The sequence below is a fragment of the Uranotaenia lowii genome, chromosome 3 (genome assembly GCF_029784155.1).
Source record: "Uranotaenia lowii strain MFRU-FL chromosome 3, ASM2978415v1, whole genome shotgun sequence".
Lineage (NCBI taxonomy): Eukaryota > Metazoa > Arthropoda > Insecta > Diptera > Culicidae > Uranotaenia > Uranotaenia lowii.
This window is the reverse complement of record NC_073693.1, coordinates 245,733,249-245,754,538: the sequence shown is the minus strand read 5'-3', so window position 1 is coordinate 245,754,538 and position 21,290 is coordinate 245,733,249. Positions and strand designations below refer to the sequence as shown.

The 21,290-nt window shown below is 36.9% G+C and overlaps 2 protein-coding genes across 3 annotated transcripts in view; one reads left to right on the top strand and one right to left on the bottom strand.

Moving 5' to 3' along the window:
• Nucleotides 1-675: 675 nt before the first annotated feature.
• LOC129751230 (F-box/WD repeat-containing protein 11-like) overlaps nt 676-21,290 on the top strand; it is a 123,379-nt gene continuing 102,764 nt past the window's right edge. For both annotated transcript variants that reach the window (XM_055746600.1, XM_055746599.1), the window contains exon 1: nt 676-1,760. In XM_055746600.1, the coding sequence (XP_055602575.1) occupies nt 1,704-1,760 (57 nt within the window). In that variant the 5' untranslated portion in view covers nt 676-1,703. The remainder of the gene's footprint in view (nt 1,761-21,290) is intronic.
• Nucleotides 20,444-20,952, bottom strand: LOC129751235 (60S ribosomal protein L7a-like). Its single transcript, XM_055746605.1, has one exon. It carries the CDS (start codon nt 20,806-20,808, stop codon nt 20,536-20,538), a length of 273 nt encoding a protein of 90 aa, XP_055602580.1. The 5' UTR covers nt 20,809-20,952; the 3' UTR covers nt 20,444-20,535.

Here is a 21,290-nt window from a genome sequence, read left to right as displayed (position 1 = left end):
TAGTCAAGGTGTGGCGCTATAAATCAATTTTAATTCGCTGCTAGATTCTTCGGCAGAAAATGCTCATTATGCCTCGATAATATGGTGCTCTATATGCCCCTAGTCAACAAATTTAAGTAAAAACGTGTTTTAAAATTGATAAAAGTGAAAAATCAAAAAATTTTTGATGGAAAAAATTGAGAAACAATGTGTAGATCATGTTGCAGTGCGTACATTATAGATCAAGGTTATTTTAAGATCATAAGAGCTTATTTCGTGGTGCTCAAAAATTATAATATTTTCGTAAATTGAGAACCAAGCTAGTTTTTTTTAAATATCTCTGTAAAGATGATAAGGAGATTCCTTTTTTTGTGAAAAAATAATACTATAAGAAGTACGAAACAAATCCTCATGAAAATTTATTTAAGAAAATACGCACTTTCGTAGAAAAGCGTAGTTCTCATTATGCCTCGGGTGCTCGTTATGCCCTCATCTCCCCTGTATGTACTTCTATACAGAATAACGCATTAAGTTTTTATGAGTTCTGCATTTTTTCCTTGGTGTATGAATAAAAATGACAGCAACGCAATCTGTCATCATTGAGAAAAATATCGACGATGATCGCTATAATCATCACATCCACCATTCATGAAAACCCTGCAGCCCCCCATCGAAAACGAGTCAAGCTGGCAATCTTCGCGGCGCACAGTCCGTTGACGTCACTCGTGCAGTGCAGTTCGTTCGAATCGAATAATGGATAGTTTTGCTGTCGTGCGTTCAAGTTAATCGCGAACCAGTCTGTGTCGTTTGTTGATCTTTTATTCCGTCGTCGGATTTATGACTTTCGTGGTTAGGACAAGCGACTTCCGGTAGGATTTGTTTAAAATACTTTCTTCGCTGGAACCATCCGGATATCAATCGTTGGGTGGATTTATTGGAGAGGTTGGGTGATTTTTTTGTGGAGACGTCCATCATTAAAATGAAGGTGTGTTCGTGAGGGGTTATATTTTTGGTGTGGTAGTGTGGCTACTGTCAAAAAGTGGAACTGTCATTCTGTGGCGAAGTGTGCTGTCAATAATGCAGCAACATAATCGGTTGTGAGTTTTGAAAAAAGGGTTTAGCATTGAGAAGTTTTGATTATAGAATGTTTGAAATAGTACGGGAGCATTGAATTCATTCATTTTTGAGTTTAAAAACGACACCAGTGGCTGCATGAATTGGTTTTATGTAAGAATAGATTTCTGAGCGCTTTGTATTGCTTACACTTGGATCGTTGTCATCTCATACAAAAGTTCGTATAAATCGATTTTCTGTGTGCGCGTGCATTGCGAAAGGAAGCAAGCAGCAAAGAAATCAAAAGATTCGAAATCGAAACCCCCCTCTTCCCCGTCGTGTCGTGGCCAAGTCGCGTATTTCGCTGTGTGAGTGCAATCTCGTCCAACTAGAAGCTGCTGGTTTGGGGCCAACACCAAGAGTTTTCAAGTAGTCATCATCGCGGAAGAGCCCGTGAAATAAGTGGAGATTCCCACTAGAAGAAATAATAGGAAAAAAATCGAGTGTCGTGTTTCTGCTAAGTGAACTTAACTCATCAGGGAATCCATCCCGGAACAGCATTCCCCACAACTGATCTCATTTATCCATTCTTTTGCGGTTGACAAGAATCTCCGGAAGTTACTCTGGAGGTGTACCATCAGTTCGCCAAAATAGAGGACAACACAGAAACGATGAAAATGGAGACCGATAAAATAATGGATGAAACTAGCAACAACAGCAGTCCACAGGTTAGTGTCCTATTCTCAGCATATTTATTTAATTCGTCACAACAGAGCACCATCGCCATTGTAATTGGGGCTAAAAAGCCATCGTTCATGTTCAGGGGATTAATAATGTTGATCCAACAATGCTGAGAGACCTCTACGCCCAAGAAGGCCAGGGAAAGAAGAAGACAAAGAGGCGTAACTACCAACATTAGAATCCGGTTTATTGAAGTTCCTCGTCGAAGAATTGAACTGGTTGCTCGGTGGGAGGCCTACTTTTTTTCTGTCTTTCTAAATCAGTTTCTTCCATTCCAAAGCTTCCAAAGGGACGAGGAAACAGGTTCTAGAGATGTCGTTTGTTGGTGTCGTTTTGTCAGGTTTTCCCTCATCCGGAGAAAACTCGTCGTCACTGCCCGATTCTACTGAATGGGCGATTGGAAAATTGGAACCTTTCCTTAACTCATGCATGGGCTGTAAATTTTTCAATAGATAATGAATGCGGGCGGCATTGGATTGAAGAATGGTGGTAGTTTTATCGATTATGGAAAAGTTGGTGGAATTTTCCGATAGGATCACCATATGACTTTTCTTCTCCCACCCACCAGCTAACTGGCAATGAAATACCTACAACAATGTTAGCGAGAAAGAGGAAAAGGTCATGGTTGGCTTTCTTTTGAGCAACGTGGATAGCAGTGAGCTGCATGTGAGCTTTTCTGAGGTTTCTCTCATGTGGTTCAAATGGAAATATTTTTACATTTCCTGTTGATTTCTGGCAACACAACAGTTTTATCTGTCGTACATGAGTTTAAAGTGATGGACCGTTTTTTCTCAAAATATTGTCCTTTACCTCTCATTAAAATCATCGACGAATGGATGAAGGAAAAAAATCATTAAAACCTATTACAGATTATAATACATTCTTGTATTAAAATAGATTTAATAACACAATACAAGCATAAATGGCTATCCTAAATCTGGAATCCGATTCTACAGGAACGATCTGAAATCTCACCTCATCTTTAACTTAACCTGAACTTCGACCTTACTTCTAATCTTTATTCAAAATATGAAATCTCGAACTACATTAGAAAAACGGATTAAAATGAATAACGTGCACCACACTAGATTGATGATTTGGAATGAGAACTGAAATGAAGGATCTGAAATTCTAAATATGAAGCAATTTGAACTTAAAATCGAAATCTGGAAAATAATCTTAAATCTGAATTAGAACCATAAGTTTTATCTTAAATGCGACTTTAAACGTTTTAAAATTATTCCGATATAACCAGAAATTAGAGCTTTCATTGGAACCTTAATTCTTTATCTAGAATCTGAATCTTAAACTAGAAATTTACAAAATGAATTTGTACTTATCTTATTTCTGGATCTGTCCAAACACAAGTATACAAGTAACTTTAATTCTTAAACCTGAAACAACTTTCGAAAATTGAATTCTGAATCTGAACTTGAAATTGAATTGAAATTAAACTGCCATTTTGTCCAAATTCTGGAAATTGAACTCTGATGTCTAAAACTTCTAATTTGAATCTGAGTCGATGTCCTTGATTCTGAAATCTGAGTTTTGAATCTGATTCTTAAGATAAGTTAACCATCGAAAATAAATTTATAAGTATCTGATTTATTTATTTATTATTAAATCAACAGATCATATATTGATCCAAATGATATTTCAAATTAAGAGACTAACTACAAATACAAATCTCCACTGAACTTAGAACACTAAGAATTCTTCTTCGGAATACAACCTTCGGAACGTCAAAATCAAAATGCTCTGAGAAGCGGTTAAAAGTCTTGATGACGCCAATTATTGCAGAGTTGGCCCGGTAATTGTTTAGTCTAACAGGAACGAAGAGCTGAAGATCCCGATTCCTCATACCACGAGGTCGGACGCTAAGTGGAAGAACTTCCAAAAGTGCGGGAGAGTCGATTCTTGATGAAAGCAGATCAGCTACGAAAGACGCACGAGTGGCGGTCCTGCGGGCTTGCAGCGTGTTGATGTCGATCAGGCGGCAGCAGCTTTCGTAGCTGGGAAGTCGAAAAAGGTCTTGCCAGTTTAAGTGTCGAAGGGCATACCTCAAAAAACTTCGTTGGATGGCTTCGATGCGATCAGAACCGTTTTGATAATATGGGCACCAAACCGCAGAAGCATATTCAAGGATCGTTCGAACCAGACTACAGTAAAGACTCTTCAGGCAGTAGATGTCCTCAAAGTCCTTCGTCATGCGGAAAAGAAGACCCAGGCTCCTGGAGGCTTTGTCAACGATATAGTTGGTGTGATTCTTAAAATCCAGCCGCACGTCAAGGATCACACCAAGATATTTCACGTGTTGAGATCGAGAGATTGTATCGTTTCCAAGGAAATAAACGATTGAGCACGGGCGTCGTTTGCGGGAAAATGATATTACTACACATTTACTACGGTTTGAAGGTAGGCGATTGGCATCACACCAGGTGGCAAAGAGGTTAAACTGGTTCTGCAGGAAGTTCACATCTTCGGGCCCATTGATAGAGTAGTACTGTTTCAAGTCGTCAGCATTCGCTAATTTTGGTCCATCAAGGAGGATTGCAGCACGTCATTGAAATAGATTAGGAATACTAACGGCCCTAAATGACTTCCCTGAGGCACGCCTGATGAAGCTGAGAACTGCCTGGAAAACAGTTACCCGTACGAACTGTCAATTTACGTCCAGTAAGGTAACTGCGGAACCAGCCAATAATAGATCCACAAATTCCTAAACGCGCGAGCTTTCCGATGGCAAAATCATGGTTCACCTTGTCGAATGCGGAAGATAGATCGGTGTAGATGGCATCAGTTTGGGATTTCTTTCGAAAAGTTTGGCTATGGCACACAGAGCAGAAATTCCTCGGTAATTATTGAAATCTTTCCTATCCCCCTTTTTATGAACCGGAGGTACATGTAAGCTTCTTACCACAGTGAGGGGAAGGTGGCCTGGTCAAGCGAAACTTGGAAGATAAGCCTGATAGGAGTCAACAAAAAAGGAGGTTTGCTAGTTCGAGCTCGGATTCCCAGTCTATGGTGGCCAGTACGCGAGAAATGATATCGAAATCGGCGTTCTTATAGTCCAAGTAGAAGAGTGTGAGTTTATCAGCGGGGGTACACAATCTGGAGATATTTAATGTAACCAGCAAAGCCGGGTATTGTGGGCCTACTTTAACCAGCGGTGCAGGTGCTGATTCGATAGTTGGTAAACGGAACTCGTCATTGGCGAAGCAAAGATCAAGCATCCGGCCGTTCTCGTTTACAACACTGTGGATCTGACGTAAGGTTGCTGTACTCGAAGAGTCTAGAATAATGTTTGAAGAAGCCGGAAAAGATGAACGTTCAGGATCAGGATACAGAAAGCTATCATGGCTGGAACACCACTTTAATCTTGGCATGTTAAAATCGCCTAAGACGATTATGTCATCTTCTGGAGCGCAGAAAGAGCTTATTTTAGAGATGCAGCGTGAGAATGATTCAGCTAAGGTAACATCTCTCGAACGATCAGAAGGCAAATATAGTACGCCAACATAAAGCTTCCGGTCGCCGAGTTCGATACGGGACCACACCATCTCAAGATTATGTCAAGATTCATCATCGATTGGCAAAGCAGAAACATGAAGTAGCGAGCAGATAATCAGTCACGCCGGAATTGATACCACCGACATTCTGATAGTAAATGTTGATGAAATCAAGCGGTTCTGATGCCGATCTGAAGCCATTGTCACTGAAATGGAAAATACCATCACGCGGAGGAAGGCATTCAGGAGCAGCGTATTCGCCTGGTAAAGCAGGCTGGAGAACCCCTACGCCACAGACGAACTCAGGGCCGGGACGACTGGTGACGCTGGCAGGAATCAGCTCGACTGAGTCGCAGGGCACAGGGGTCTCCGTGAGGCCCGATACGTTGCGCCCCAGTACCAGTCTAGATGATCGTGGGGGGCGATGAAGAACATGTTGGAGTACTAGCAAGCGCAGCTTGGTGATAACCAACGAATGATGTACTGTTGGGCGGAAATTTATCACAGAAAAATAATGTTCGAGATGATGTACTTGCCTGAGTATACAGGCTGGAGAACCTCATTGCCACGATCGATCTCAGGGCCGGGACGACTGATGACGCTGACAGGAAACTGCGTGACTGAGTCGAGGGGCTCTGAGGTCTCCGTAGTGCCTAGTTCGTTGCATCCCGGGGTCGAAGCCAATGCCGCTGGGACAGTACCTCCAAGGTGTGGTAGAAAATCGATAAATCTGTCGATACATCAGGCGCATGAAGCGCTCTCAAGTTCGATGAATACTTGCCTGTAAGGGCAATCTGGGGAGCCTCATCACCACAGACGAACTCAGGGCCGGGACGACTGAAGACGCTGGCTGGAAACGGCGTGACTGAGACGATGGGCTCCGAGGTCCCCAAAGGGCCAGATTTGTTGCGTCCCGGTGGTGGAACCCGTAATACGGCAGCAATAAGATCAGACTGGAGGATCTCGTCACAACAATCGAATTTAGGGCCGTGTGCAAATGTGCACAGTGTTATTTTCGAAATACTCATGTCAAACGCTATTAGCTGGACGTTGTTAGCAACAAACCACTCCATGGCTACTTCAAGCGATTGCAAATTCAATAGGACTCACAGACTCATCAGAAATTGTTGCCTAAAAGCATTTCATAGACATAAATACACATGAAACAATCCTGGTTGATGGCACATCTTCAAGTTACAAGCACAGATGGCCTGTTGCACAAGCCTGTTAAAGAGGAATGAAAAATTTGCACGTATTTCCTTATTTCTATTCAGAAACCTGCCTTTCTTGTAGTAAAGAATTTATCTTATCTATTTTTTAAGCAACACAAATTTAACTCGTAATTTTATTACGATTACGTTGATCTTAAATGAACTAAACCTTAAAACCAGTAGGTAGTTATGACATTCATAGGGAGTATGTGGAACCTTGAGCATAAAGTTTTTCAACCTAACACTGGTCTACATGGATTATTTGACCATCCTTTAACATGAACTGCAGTTTTTCGTGAACAAATTGAGTATTGAACCCGTGAAAATTGGTCTTTTTGTACGAGATTAATTATTCTAAAATATCCCTTTAATTCTTCAAAATGCCTCCGAATTAACAATATTCAACTCAATAGAGCATTTTTTAAAGCGGGTGATCAATCCTAAAAACAATCAACAAAAAACAAAAATCCTCAGGAAAAATAGGAAACGAGAAAAATCAATTCACTACATCTACATTGCCAAGAAACCTTACTTTAAAGGCGTTGCAAAGCTCCCAAACACTATTGAGTTCCAAAGGTAGTCATAAATACTCCAGGATGGTTTTGGTAGTTTTTGCAATTTTTGCTAGTTTTCTTGAATTCAAGATCTTTTTTATATAAATGTAGCGTTTTCTTCATACTTTTAGGAAAAAAATACGGGTAAAATTATTCGTCACGATTTCGAAGGAATTTTCGACTTTTCCTGTAATACGGCTCATTAGGCGGCGCACATCTTCTTCGTCTATCGTGTTTGCTATCTTTTTTAAGCGTCTTCATCTGATTAATATCTTTGACAACCTTTCCCTTTGCCTTGAGTCTCCTCTTCATGACTGTCCAGTATTTCTCAATAAGGCAGAATTGGGGGCAGTTGGGTGGGTTAAATTTTTTTTAACAAACTGGATCCCTTTTTCTGCATACCATTCTTGAATGACTTTTCTGTAATGACAGCTTACCAAATCTGGTCAAATCATTACGGGATGGTCGTGCGATCAAATGAACGGCAAATTTCGTTTTTGGAGACACTCTTTTTGGTATATTCCGAAGTCATTGTCTTATTTGTAACGAAATTATCCACAGCTGCAAATGTCCTGTCAAATCATAAATTTTTGTGCAAAATTGTCAGCAAAAACAAATTTGGCAGGAACATAGATACAATTTTTGACCTGCGATTTGCCCGAAGTCAGCCTTGACATCGGTTTCATTGTCCACTCGACGAACTTTGTCAGCACCCGGTGGTATAGCTTCCGATCACGGATTTTGGCCACACTATTCTGTTTTATGGTCCGATCGAACGTCTAGGATTTTGTGGATCCGTTCTTGGCTCTTTCTGCACTTGCTTAACTGGACGTACGGGTGATTGTTTCTCCAGGCAGTTCCCAGTTTCCTCTGGCGTGCCCCAGGGATGTCATCTAGGACCAATAGTATTCCTGATCTATTTCAATGACTTGCTGCTGCTTCTCGATGGACCAAAATTTGCGTTTGCCGACTACGTGAAACTAACGGCTGGATTTCAAGTCTCACATCAACTACATTGTCGAAAAAGTCTCCAGATGAAAGATTTTAAAGATATCTACTGCCTGAAGAGTCTCTACTGTAGTCTGGTTCGATCGCTCCTTGAATATGCCTCTGCTGTTTAGTGTCTTTGTCATCAACACGGTTCTGATCGCATCGAAGCCTTCAATCGACATGTTTTGAGGTAGGCGACATGAGGAGGCTGCTGCGTGATCGACATCGACACGCTGCAAGCCCGCAAAACCGCCCTTCGTGCGTCTGTCTTCGCCGACCTGCCTTCATCAAGAACCGACTCTTCCGAACTATTAGGAGCACTTCTACTCAGCGCACGACCTCGAGGTTTGAGGAATAAAGACCTTCAACTTGTAATTTCCCTATTTTTGTATCGATTATAGTCGTTTTTACATCTTTGTATAATTCGCGACTTATACGAACGATGCAGTTGGCGAACAGTTATTGAAAAACTTATCGTTGGTTACTTTTGGGGTTGAACTCATGTATATCGGCTCAGGAGGCAATTGATTTGCCAACTGGGCTATATCACAAGTCCACTAAACAACGACGGGGCTAAAACTGCACTAATAGGCGTCATAAAGACTTTCAACCGCTATTTCGAGCACTTCAGTTCCTGCGTATCCAAGGATGTATTCCGAAGAAGAATTCTTAATGTTATCGGTTCAGTGTTGTCTTTTAATTTTAACTTTTCCTTCAGACCAATATATAAAAGGTGTTTCCTGATTAGTATGAATGTATAGGTACTTCAGTCGAAGGCCAAAGGTAAATTGAAATAAAGAAATAAATGGTAGATTTGAATAAAACTTCTCTTCGAACCAGACAAATTTCTTAACAACTAAGTAACAGTCATTTGAAAACTGTGTAATTTGTGTGCTAAAGGATTGAATTCTTAAACAATCTAAGGGAATTTTGAAAAGAAAAGTAGCTTATATGTTAATACATCACAAGTCTTTATTGCAATTCAATTTTGAAGTGCTCAAAGCTCGTTGAATTCCTAGTTTACTTAATAAAACAGATGTCGAATTAAAAAGATAAGTAATTGTCGCACTCTTGAATATTGAAGTTCCAAACAGCACTGGAGTGTTTGTGAATTGATAGCTCAAAATCCCAGGGATCTGTTCGATAATCTTTGACATTATTTTGATGAAATATTGTGTTGTATATTTCTCTAACTTAATTCACCATCCCCATTTGTTTGCTTTGAAAACGGTTCTAAATGCGGCCATTTTCGATTCGCAACCTCCGACATCAGCCCATTTTTTTTTTCTTTCTGGTTTACCAATGACTTCTCAATAATTCGTTTACCGATTCATCTTCGTTGGATGGTTGGCTGGTTGCGCATTAGTATAACCACTTGTTTAACTTTGTATGAATTTTCCATCAACTGAATCGTTCCCCGAGCTAGCCTGCAGCAGCAACGACGATTACACCATTTAATTACCACCTTTGATGATGTTGGCCACATTGAACGGGCCACCAATTTCGTTTGCGCGCGTTTGGCTTTGGCTTCGGTTTACGTTTTTTGGACCCCGCCGCCGGAGGCACGCTAACGACGTTGCTGCAGATTAAAATGATGATGGTTTAAAATTGAGGTTTACCACAAAACACAACTCACTTTCGATTTTTTTTTTCTTTTTTCGATTCGTTCATTTTCGGTGCAACCCCCGGCAGAGTGTGGATCAACTGAATATTTTGTTTTTATTTCGGTTCTTTTTTTTCTCCTCTGCTCTCAATTGTTTTTTCCCTCTGTCTGCACTGTTTTCGTCTCGTGCGGAGGCTTCGCGATATATGGAAATGATCTTTTTCCATCTTTGTTTCTTTGATTTGTTTCTTCTCATTCCATGACCTCGATTGGCCCAACGTTGGCCCCAAAATCAACAAACACCAGCAGAGAGAGAGAAGAAAATGATCGCCCCCAAGGAGATTGGGTCAACATTGTGCCATTGATGTTCGAGTAATTGGATGAAATCTTTCCAAATTGTGACCGATCAGTTTTCTTGGCCTGCCTTATCAACAAGGCCGGATTAAAGGGGGGGCAAAAGGGGCAATTGCCCCGGGCCCCCCGGCTCAGGGGGGCCCCCCGAGAGAAAAAAAAGTTTTAACATTACTTTAATCATACTACCACAAATCCATGAAAAGAAATCATAACTAGAAAATCGGAATGAAAACTTGAAATATAAAAACTAAAGGGCCCACGTGAAAAAATATCTAGATTAGCTTTTGTCTTAAAAAGTTAAGGGGCCCCCTAGAGTAAGCACTGAAGGAGGTCTCCCACGTTTTGCGAGCTAAGAATATCAAAATCTTCTGGACAAAACTGAATTCGAAAAAAAATTAAGAAGAATATGAGGCAAAACACCTCAAATTTTCATTTTTTATCGAAACATATCAGTTACGATATTCTGTACAGAACAGGTAAAATTTTACGCATTTTCATTAGATTCAAACGTCTTTTACAAAAACGATGTTTTTTGTTACGTTAAGTTTCCAAGTTATGGTTTTCTGCACTTAAATAACAGCTAATTTCGCTTTATGATAAACATTTCAGAATTTTACCCGGGCAGTATCCAGGTTAATATCGCGTATTATAATAACTTTCCACCTTTCAATCATTATGATTGAAATTTTCATTGGTTTATAAATTCTTAACCCTTTTCCCTCCCTATTTTTGAAAGTAAAATCTTTTTAAATCTTTGTAGTTGCTTAAATTGGCCCAGGGTTTCTTTATTGAATTTTCATATCAATTTCTGTCTTAGACTTGAAATTTGTACTGGAACATTTTCAACTGATTTAACCAAAATTTTATCATCTACTGAAGTGAATATCCTGAATTCAGCAGATCATTTTTCAAATTATCATTCTCAAATTATAATAAAAACGATTGAGTGATTTTCTTAATATGAATATTTCTATGATCTTTTTCCAGATCCAACTCATTGGGATTTTCAAGTCTTGTGTTGTTTCTTCAGTTACTGAAGTTCAGTTTCATCATTTTTCTGAATTTTGAAAATTCAGGATTTTTGTTTAGAGTAAGGCTGCCAGAATTTTTTCAGTACGTACCCGGGCCGAACAAATCCAGGCTATTTTAGCTAAAAACCTGGCAAAATCCGGACATTTGATACCAAAATGTCGACCCAGGAAGTACACAAATCGAGAAAAAAACTTGATTTTTTTCTCATCAGCAATTTCTAAATCGTATTTAAGCTTTCAAAAATAAAAAACTTTTCATTATTAATTTTATAAAACTTGTTAAAAAAATTCCGTTTGGGTTGATTGATTGACAACACAACATAATATGATTTTCTCTGTTTGCTTTGGCAAATAATGTGAATGAAATCCGGACAATTGGGCGGGACCGAACTTTTGTCAAATTTTTTGTTAAATATCCAGGCAAACCCGGAAAATACCGGGCATTCTGGCAACCTTAGTTTAGTGTACTAAACTCATTTGGATTCCGTATCTGATTTTTTTTCAATAATAACTGATTGTGTGTTTTAAACATTTAATCTTTATTCGCAATTTTTTTTTTCAACCGATCATTTTTACACTAGTACCCCTTTGGTTTTGAGGGCATCTAATGAAACTTTCGTCACATTTAGAATAACAATTTGATAAAAAAAATTATCTGATGAGAATCATATTCAAAAACATATCATGAAAAGATTTTTTTGGTGTTTCAAAGACATAAAATTGAAATTCAAATTTGGTGCAATTTCTGATTTTGCTCTTAAAGTAACTTAGTATCTCTATTTTTTTAATTTAATTCATATTTTGTTTCTTAAAACTTAATTTGAAATTATGATTTAGATTTGGGACACTGTATTTTGGTTCTGAATATAACGTGATTTAAAGTTTTGAATTCCTAAACTCTTATATCTGTATCTCTATGGAATATGGATTTAGTTATTTTGTTTATTTTTTTTAAATTCTGTTTTCTATGTTTCAAATCTTCAAGATTCTTGCTTATTGTCACTAGGTAAATATTTCTCGAATTAGCACAAACCAAACGATCAATGATTATATGAAAATCATTTAAAATATCTATCCAGTCATTTTTTTAAATTAGAGAGAGAGTTTAAAAAAAACAAGAATTAAATTTAGCATTTTGCAGCTTAAATTAGAGTTTTCATTTCTAAGAAATTTCTAAACTCTTCCGCAATGTTTGCACGTGATTGATTAACAATTTTTATTTGAAGATACTAGAAGCTATTTTCTACGCAGACAACATGGCTTTTTGAAGATAGTATACTGAACTCATCTCCAGTTTTTTAACACGTTTAAAAGCTTTTGTATTTTCTGGGTAGCATTTGAAAAAAAAAATCGAATTATGGGGCCCCCCCGAGATAAATTTCCCCGGGCCCCCCGATGGCTTAATCCGGCCCTGCTTATCAATGCTTAATGATTTTTGAAATCCTGTTTAAGGATTCAGATTTTTAAATTCCGAAACAGAATTTGAAGATGAAATTCAGGAATGAAAATCAGAATTCAGCTTAAAAATAGAAATTAGGGTTCATTTCAGATGCATGTCAGAGGTCAGAATTGTTGTTTTCGTCTATTTTCTCTTAAATATTCTGAGACAAGTTTGAAATGTTATAAGCGTTGTACTTTGCAGTGCAGTGTCAACAAAAGTAAAATATGGGTAAGTTCTTACAAATTGAGCTTATCGCTCAAACGACTAATTATTTTACTCGAACTTCAAAATAAAAGCACTCTATTCAAAGATGTATCTGATAATTCTACTATATATTTATTTTTCTATTAACTCACAAATTCGATGGTGTTCTCATTCTTTTCCCATCATGCCTAATTTCTTCTCAAGTTGAAGCATGAGTTCATTGTTTTGATTTTTTTTTTGTTCAATAGTTTATAAAAGTATCTAAATATGCATTTTTCAAAGCAAGAGTCGTTGCCGTAAAAATAGGTCAATCAAGACAATTTTTTTTTTTTGAGTATTTCCGTAATATTTCTGTCAAACTTAATCAAAGCTAAAAGGGTTTTTCACTCTCACAGGGTAGTCAGCGAACCGGGAAAAGCGGGAATTGCAAATGGAATCGGGAAAAAACTGGAATCTCGAATCAAAACCGGGAAAATTCTGTATGAATTGTTTTTCTCATATATAAATCTATTGAATTCCTAAGTTCATTCATTTCAACATGAATAATTTTTCTCTCAGAAGCTTAACATTTCAGAGTACACTTTACATTCCGTAAGGCAACAACGGAGAAAAATCGAAATTTTTTTTTCAAAAATCAGAATTTTCTGGCTCAGCAGTGCTTGCTATTTCAGCGTTCCAGTTTCAATCCCAAAATATTTTGTACGTTTTTTAAAATAACGAAACATAGCAAAAAAAATTTCTCGTGAATAAACAGAAGAAACTATTTATTAGCTAACGGATGTGTGTATAGTAAAATGTGTTTTAAATAAAAAAAAACTTAAATAAATGTGAAGGTTAGATTATTTTTTAAAATTAGCTATGTTTGCGTTGAATAATGTAAGAATTATATGTTTCATACCTTAGTGCATTTTCTTTACGAGTCTTAACCCTTCATTTCATGATTTTTTATTTTCCCTTAAAAATAATTTTAATCAGTTGGAAATGATGTGTACATCAAGAAAAAAAATTGAAATAAATAACGATTTTTCACTTTTTTTCATACATTAATTGTTGCAAATTTGTTACTTTATGAAACGAAGGATTAAGAAAAAAAATAAACCTGAAAGTCTGGATGTAAGAATAAGTTAGTTAAATTAAAAATTTTGATAACGTTGCATTCATATGTTGATAGATTTTTTCTGAATTCTTATTTCGAAACTAGAGATTGATGCTTAACACCTGTCCTACAACTGGCCTAGAATTTATTATATTCAAAACTTCATCAGATACACGCTATGCTGAATCAAATTTTAAAATAAGCAGAAGTGTAAAGAAATTATTTCAAATGTACGGGAAACAATTTTGAAGAGTCCGACCAAAAAATCGAATGAATATGTTGAACAAATGAGGATAAAATGAAATTTAATACAAAATTAGGGTAATGTCTGGTCAGGCCCATTTAAAGAAATCCGGATTTATTTACACACATAAAACCATGCAAAAAAAAACAAATTGTGTTACACAAATGTTTTATTTATGCGTTCAAACGACATTTTCTGAGCAAGTTTTATAAAATTCATCATGAAAGGTTTTTTGGAAGCCTAAAACACGATTTTAAATCTTCTGATAAGTTTTGACAAACAAAACTATTTTTTAAAGTTTTTTTTCTTGATTTTTATTGAGTAATTCCTGGGTTTTGATCAAATGTGCCCGGATATTGCTAGATTTTCGGTTGATATTTTAAAGTCAAATGCCCGGATTTTGCCAGGTTTTAAAATAAAATAGCCCAAATTTGCTCAGCCCGGTTACATGTTGAAAAATTTCTGGCAACCTTAACTTAGAAACTGTTCAACAATATATATTCAATAAATTCAACAATGCATTGCTTTTATCATTTAAAACGCTAGTCAGTGAGCTTTGCAGATTTTTTTTATTATTTTTGCAATCCCTAGTAATCACCTTTTTTTTATCAACCACACTTATATTCAAAAAAAAAAGTTGATGGTGGTTAGACTGAGTCGATTTGGGGTCATTTTTGAATTTCTCAAACCCTGGGGTCTTAAAAGCTTTGTTTTGGTCCAAAACTCATCCATGATTTTTGGCAGATTTTTTAAGTAACGTTTACATGAGTAAATTTGAAATTTTAGGTTTGTATGGGAAAATTGAATATTTTGTACTGAAAAATCCACATAATTTTTGTTTCTTCTGTTGAACCGAGCCTGCTAATGGTTTTTGTGCCATTTTATAAATTTCTTACAGGAAATTTTCCGCTGAACAACTTTGTCGAATATCATAACTTCGCATCTATTTAGACAAAAAAGTTATTAGCTCTTGAACAGGTGTATGTATTTTGTCATTGATAAACAAGAAATTCAATTGACACCACTGTTGGGTGCCTAGCGAAGTATTGCAAGACCACTTTTCATGCCATACTTCGTGGGGCACAAGCAGTGGTGTCAATTGAATTCATGGTTTATCAATTCAAAAAGACATACACCTGTTAAACAGCTAATAACTTTTTTGTCTAAAAAGATAGGAAGTTCTGATATTCTACAAAGTTGTTCAGCACAAAAATCATTAGCAGGCTCGATTCCACAAAAGAAACAAAAATGATATGGATTTTTCAGTACAAAATATTCAATTTTTCCATACAAACATAAAATTTTAAATTTACTCATGTAAACGTTACTTAAAAAATCTGCAAAAAATCATGGATGAGTTTCGGACCAAAACGAAGCTTTTAAGATCCCAGGGTTTGAGAAATTCAAAAATGACCCCAAATCGACTCAGTCTAATGGTGGTGCCTAACCGAAGGAGAGAAAAATCTAAAATTAAATTCATATTTGAATTTTTTAGACTTCCTGCAAAAGCTGAAAGCCTCATTTTTGGATCATCTAAAAGTAAATTTTCTTCAGAACTATTTTTCAAATTTATTTAAACAACATAATGTATATTGAATTATGAAACTTTATGTTCATAAAAGTAGAAAAAAAATAATGTGTAGATTGCTTAAGATTTAGATCACAACCGTGTTCGCCGAATATCACCCAAAAACCGTTAAGCCTAATATTCGGCTCACCGAATAGTTGAGCTAAGTATTGGACCGATATTTCTTTTTAAAATTGATAAAATAACAGATTTATCAGATTTTTCAATTGATGTGGAATGCAGGATATCGTTTAAGTCTCCTAAGTCAGAGGTCATTAGATCGAGTCCGGGTCATGGCATACATAGGGGAGATGGGGGCATAATTTAACCATAGAAAATAGCTATAATATGGAGGTTACATTATTGTTTCGTGTTCAGACACTTGAAAAGCCTATTCCCTAACTGGCTGAAACGTGAAAAACTAGATGAAAACGTTAAAAAATGCATTTTGAAAAATTTTGCTAAAAGCTGAAAACCAGCCACTGTGGAGGCATAATGAGAACCCCCCCTGAGGCAGTATGAGCACCATTAATCAGAGCAAGATGTGCGTTTTTGCCGGGGAATCTAGCAGCGAATTCAATTCGATGAGGACAGGTGAGTCGTAGATTCATCAAACAAAGCAATAACAAAATAATCTAGGTCTGTTTGTAGAATACAAACAATTCACGCACGCTCATACATTAAGTGCTTTGTTCGGAGGATGATGCTACTAGCCGTATAATGTAACAATAAAAAAATCGATCATGAATTGTGAATGGAAAAAATCACCTCGAACAGAAATCTAACTCTAGTCTTTTGATTACCTCTCCGACACCTTACCAATAGGCTAAATTGTCGGATGAAAACTAGTCAAGGTGTGGCGCTATAAATCAATTTTAATTCGCTGCTATATTCTACGGCAGAAAATGCTCATTATGCCTCGATAATATGGTGCTCTATATGCCCCTAGTCAACAAATTTAAGTGAAAACGTGTTTTAAAATTGATAAAAGTGAAAAATCAAAAACTTTATGATGGTAAAAATTGAGAAACAATGTGTACATCATGTTGCAGTGCGTATATTATAGATCAAGGTTATTTTAAGATCATAAGAGCTTATTTCGTGGTGCTCAAAAATTATAATATTTTCGTAACTTGAGAACCAAGCTAGTTTTTTTTAAATATCTCTGTAAAGATGATAAGGAGATTCCTTTTTTTGTGAAAAATTAATACTATAGGAAGTACGAAACAAATCCTCATGAAAATTTATTTAAGAAAATACGCACTTTCGTAGAAAAGCGTAGTTCTCATTATGCCTCGGGTGCTCGTTATGCCCTCATCTCCCCTAGTACATACTATTTCTGTGGGCTGGTGGTGATAGCATTAGTAAGATGCTAGCCATTATATCCTTGAAAGATGTACGCCTTAGTCTTAAGTAGAAATTAGATCTCTTCAAAGAAACATAAAGTTTCACTGAGATCCTATATGTGTGTGTTCGTTTTTTTATGTTGGGTAATAACTACCCGGATGCCAGGATGCCCAGATGTTATTGAATTATTTGCTCACATTTTCTGCCAAATGAAATCGAAAACTCAAATTTCTCTTTGACAAGTTTTAATGTTTGCGTCCAAAAACGATTATTTAGAGTTAAGTAGTTAAAAAATTAATATCTTTATTTTTAATCCTTAGATACAATTTAAATGCTTCGGATGTAAAATTTAAGTTTCATGTATTTTCTTTTACTTTTTTTTGTATGTTTTTGCAATTATGCTTGGATTTGATTCAGATTTACAAGGTTTTTGTTAGATATTTAAAAAAAATCGTTCAGGGGGATCAACGTTCTTTCACATTTTTTTAAGATATCTCAAAGTTGACATTAATCCAATTCGTTGTCTAATAAGCAATATTTCAGATATTGGTAACATTCTAAAAATAATCCGATCATTCAATGAGCTCATTGAACTTCTTTTCAAACTCCTAAACCACTTCATCTCCATAAAATTTCTTAAAATTTTACGTTTAAATGTAAAAAAGAAAGCTTTAAGATTGTAGGCTGAATTCGAATTCAGAATACGGACTCCTCATTCAAAAATAGTCAGAGATGGCCGCACTTTCTTGCTATTAGACGGAAATTATATCCGTTTTAGACTATCTAGGATTAACTAAGATGTGCTGTTTTTTGGTCAAGGAATAAGTACTTGGTGTGAAAGTCTTGGAAATTTTAAGATCACTAAATCAAATAATAAGAATTGTGTCATTTTTTCAAGCAAACTGAAGTCAATTTTCTTTTATTTTTTTATAGAATCTTCAGATTTTTCATGCAATCGCAATTTAAATTTTGACGCTCAACGTTTTAAAAGTTATTAATTAAAACTTATCCTATTTGTTTGATCTTTGGATTTCTCTGAATCAAGAGAAGAAGAAGGGTAATTGAATGCTAAATACCAACTCGTTTTAATGAATTTCGATAGTATTTTTATTCAGCAAAGGAATCACTCATTTGTTACTGAAATAAACCATTTTAATTTTAAAAAAAACTTCAAAAAATTGTATAAAACTATGAAATTAGACGGGGACAGTGGAAAACGTGCATTACAAAGGAGTAGGCTCACAAAAGAATTTAACCAGATTTTCCAAGACAATCGTCAATCGTTTCGAATCGTAAGATACAAAGTTGAAACTATAAGGATTTAGTTTGAAAAGCATTGGTCTTTGATGAATGTTAAAAATTATGAATCATGAATGTTACACCTATACAGCCTTTATAAAGCTGAATCAAACAACTCAGCTTTATCACATGATGGAAGAACCTTCGGATGCTATTATTTTTTTCCTCAAATTTATAGAACAAATCCTATTTAAATAAAAAAATCTGATTTAAATAAAAAAAATCCGATTTAAATAAAAAAAATCCAATTCGTTTTTTTTAAACCATTGATTTTTACCTACCCTGAAATTAAGCAGTTCGATTAAGTATTATAGCTCAAATGTCACTATGTGTTACGGATGTGTTACATGGGGGAGGGGGAGTCTAAAATAAACAACATTGGGTTACGTAATATTTGAATGGTCCCTAGAGGAAAATCTCTTAAAACCCATTAAAAAACCTTTAAAATACATGCTTGATTTATCCGTTGATCAATTTAAACCAAATTTTGGATGAAATTTTGGTGATTTTGGATCATTCATATTTTAACAAAAATAATGTATGAATGTTTAATACTGAATATGTTGTACTTAGGTTAAGGATTTGTGAAAGAAAGTTCAGAAATGAAAAAAAAAGAAAGCAAAATACATAGTGGAACTATTTTTGTTTCGTTCACTGTAGAACAATTTTTCTTTTGTTCTTCTGGCGATTTTCAGATTTGCTTAGTATTTATCATTCAATAACAAAACTCACCGTTGACAGTACGGTTCTTAGTGGTTTCCCAACGCCCCGTTGAAAGGAGTTGAGGATCGTTCTGAAATTTGCGCACGACAAATTTACGTCATTGCTCTTTGAGTTACACCTTTTTTCAATTTTCTTTATTTATTGGTCACTGTCTACGGCAATTTAATGTCATACAGACTGATTACTTAATCTTATCTTAAAACTATCCTTAGTTTTTTTTTTATGTTTAAAGAGCTTGTGACCTGCTTCAAAGTCACAATCGGCATAGGGGGAGAAGTGCCGTCCTCGGAAATGGTTATTGTCCCTCCCAAAGGCAAAACAAGAGTCGCAGACTGAAAAATATTGTAACATCTTTATCATTACACTTCACAACAGAACAACACACAGTTAGGCCCAAATCTAGATCGGTTGTTGTCAATAGTCAACTGATCGTGCGCATACGCCGTGCATAGGCTCCGCCCGTGCGCACTGGAGAAACGCCAAAAATATGAGCACCCAATAGAGAAAAATTTACAAAACAGCCGATCGAGTTGTCGACAAACTACAATACCGGAATGCAACTCAAAACAATAACCTCAAAACAATGTCATGATCAAATTAACACATTTTGCCCGATATCCGATCTACGCCCACCGATTCACGTAAGTTCTAAAGAACATCATCTGGCAACCAGGTAGGACTCCCAACGTCAAGAACATGATCGAACTAATTAGTTCAAGGCACTCAATTCTGAATTGACGAACACAATCGAGCTTGTGTAGGGGTCCAACAGATATTCTCGTTCTATTGTTGCTGATCAAGCGCGAAGTGAAGACGTTTTACATATACTGAGCGCGGCTCCTTGAAAGTTTGTTCAAACTCCATTTTGTCAAGGGCAAAGTAAGTGAAATGAAATGAGGGTAGCCAACTTACGCCAAAGCAGAAACCAATTTCTTTTCACAGTTCAGCAGCAATAGAGCGAGTTAGAAGGTCGCGACCATACAGTGAAGTGGGAGAATTTAGAGATCGGTAAGAGGGGTATTCGTTTTAAATGACCCGGAAAGAAACTAAACGATTGTTCTGGTGCTCGTAGGCTTGTGGTTTTCGATGCAAGTTACTGCATAAAAGTCAAGCGGCGTACCAAACGGGTGGAAGAGACCCAGAAGGGGTCGAAACTCGCAGCTTGGATCCTATCCGGATAGGCAACACCGAGATTCGTCCGCCGTGGGATAGACTTCACACGATTACACACACACATACACATAGAGGATAAGTTTTAACCCTAGAGTGAGTACAAAAAACTAATAAATAAGTAAATGTTATCTGTAATTCTTTATTTTGCTAACTTGGGAGTAACGCGGTAAGTTTAGAGTTAATTGCTGTGCTGTTTCTTTTTGTTCACCTCGAACCCGGTCGTTCTGTGGTCGGAGGAAAGGGTCATGTATGCTCCGCCACTCTTCGATCTTATTTGTGATTGTCTCATGCATAGTTACAAGCTTTCTGATTTTATTTCTCTTTCTTCCTCTTCTTTCAACATCGAAAGAATTCGGCACGAGTTCTTACACAAGATATTACAACAGCTATCGGTTAGGGCACGGGAAATCTACAACTTACACCGTCTTCTGGGTAAGTTCCCGAGCTTTAGCCTTCTCCAGCTTGGCGATGCGGGCCATACTCTTCGGTCCGAGCAGACCACCTCCCCAGTGCTTGCGGATCTCCTCGTAGCGATCGTTGAAGTTGGTCTTGATGGTTTCAACCAGCTTGGACAGATTAGCGCGGTCGGAGTTGTCCACCTGCGTCAGGGCAACACATGTGCAGGTCTTACGGAACACCAACGTTCCCAGTCGGGACTTGCTCTTGATGATGCAGTACGGGATACCCATCTTACGGCACAGAGCCGGCAGGTAGATGACCAGCTCAATGGGGTCAACATCGTGAGCGATCACAACCAGCTTAGCCTTCTTCTGCTCGACTAGTTTGACGACGGTGTTGGCACCCTGCCGCAGGCGGTTGGTTTTCTTCGCTGGAGGTTCCTCCTTACCAGCGGCCTTGGCCTCAGCCTTAGCCTTCAATCGTTGGATCTTGGCGATCGGGCTTCCGGTACTTACATACACACATTAGATTGACAAATAGAAAAATATAATGTAAACAATACACTTTCAACTATCCCTGAACAAATTCTTAAAGCATAAATACCCAATGGATGGACGCAGAATGCAAAATAATGTTTGGTCGCTTGGTCATGTCATCAACCTATGTGACGTTGATGATGAGGTTTTGATCATTGGAATGAATTTATCAATTTTGGATAACTTCATGAAGGCTTTTTCTTCATCATTAGCTCATTATCCGAAAGGAGATTATG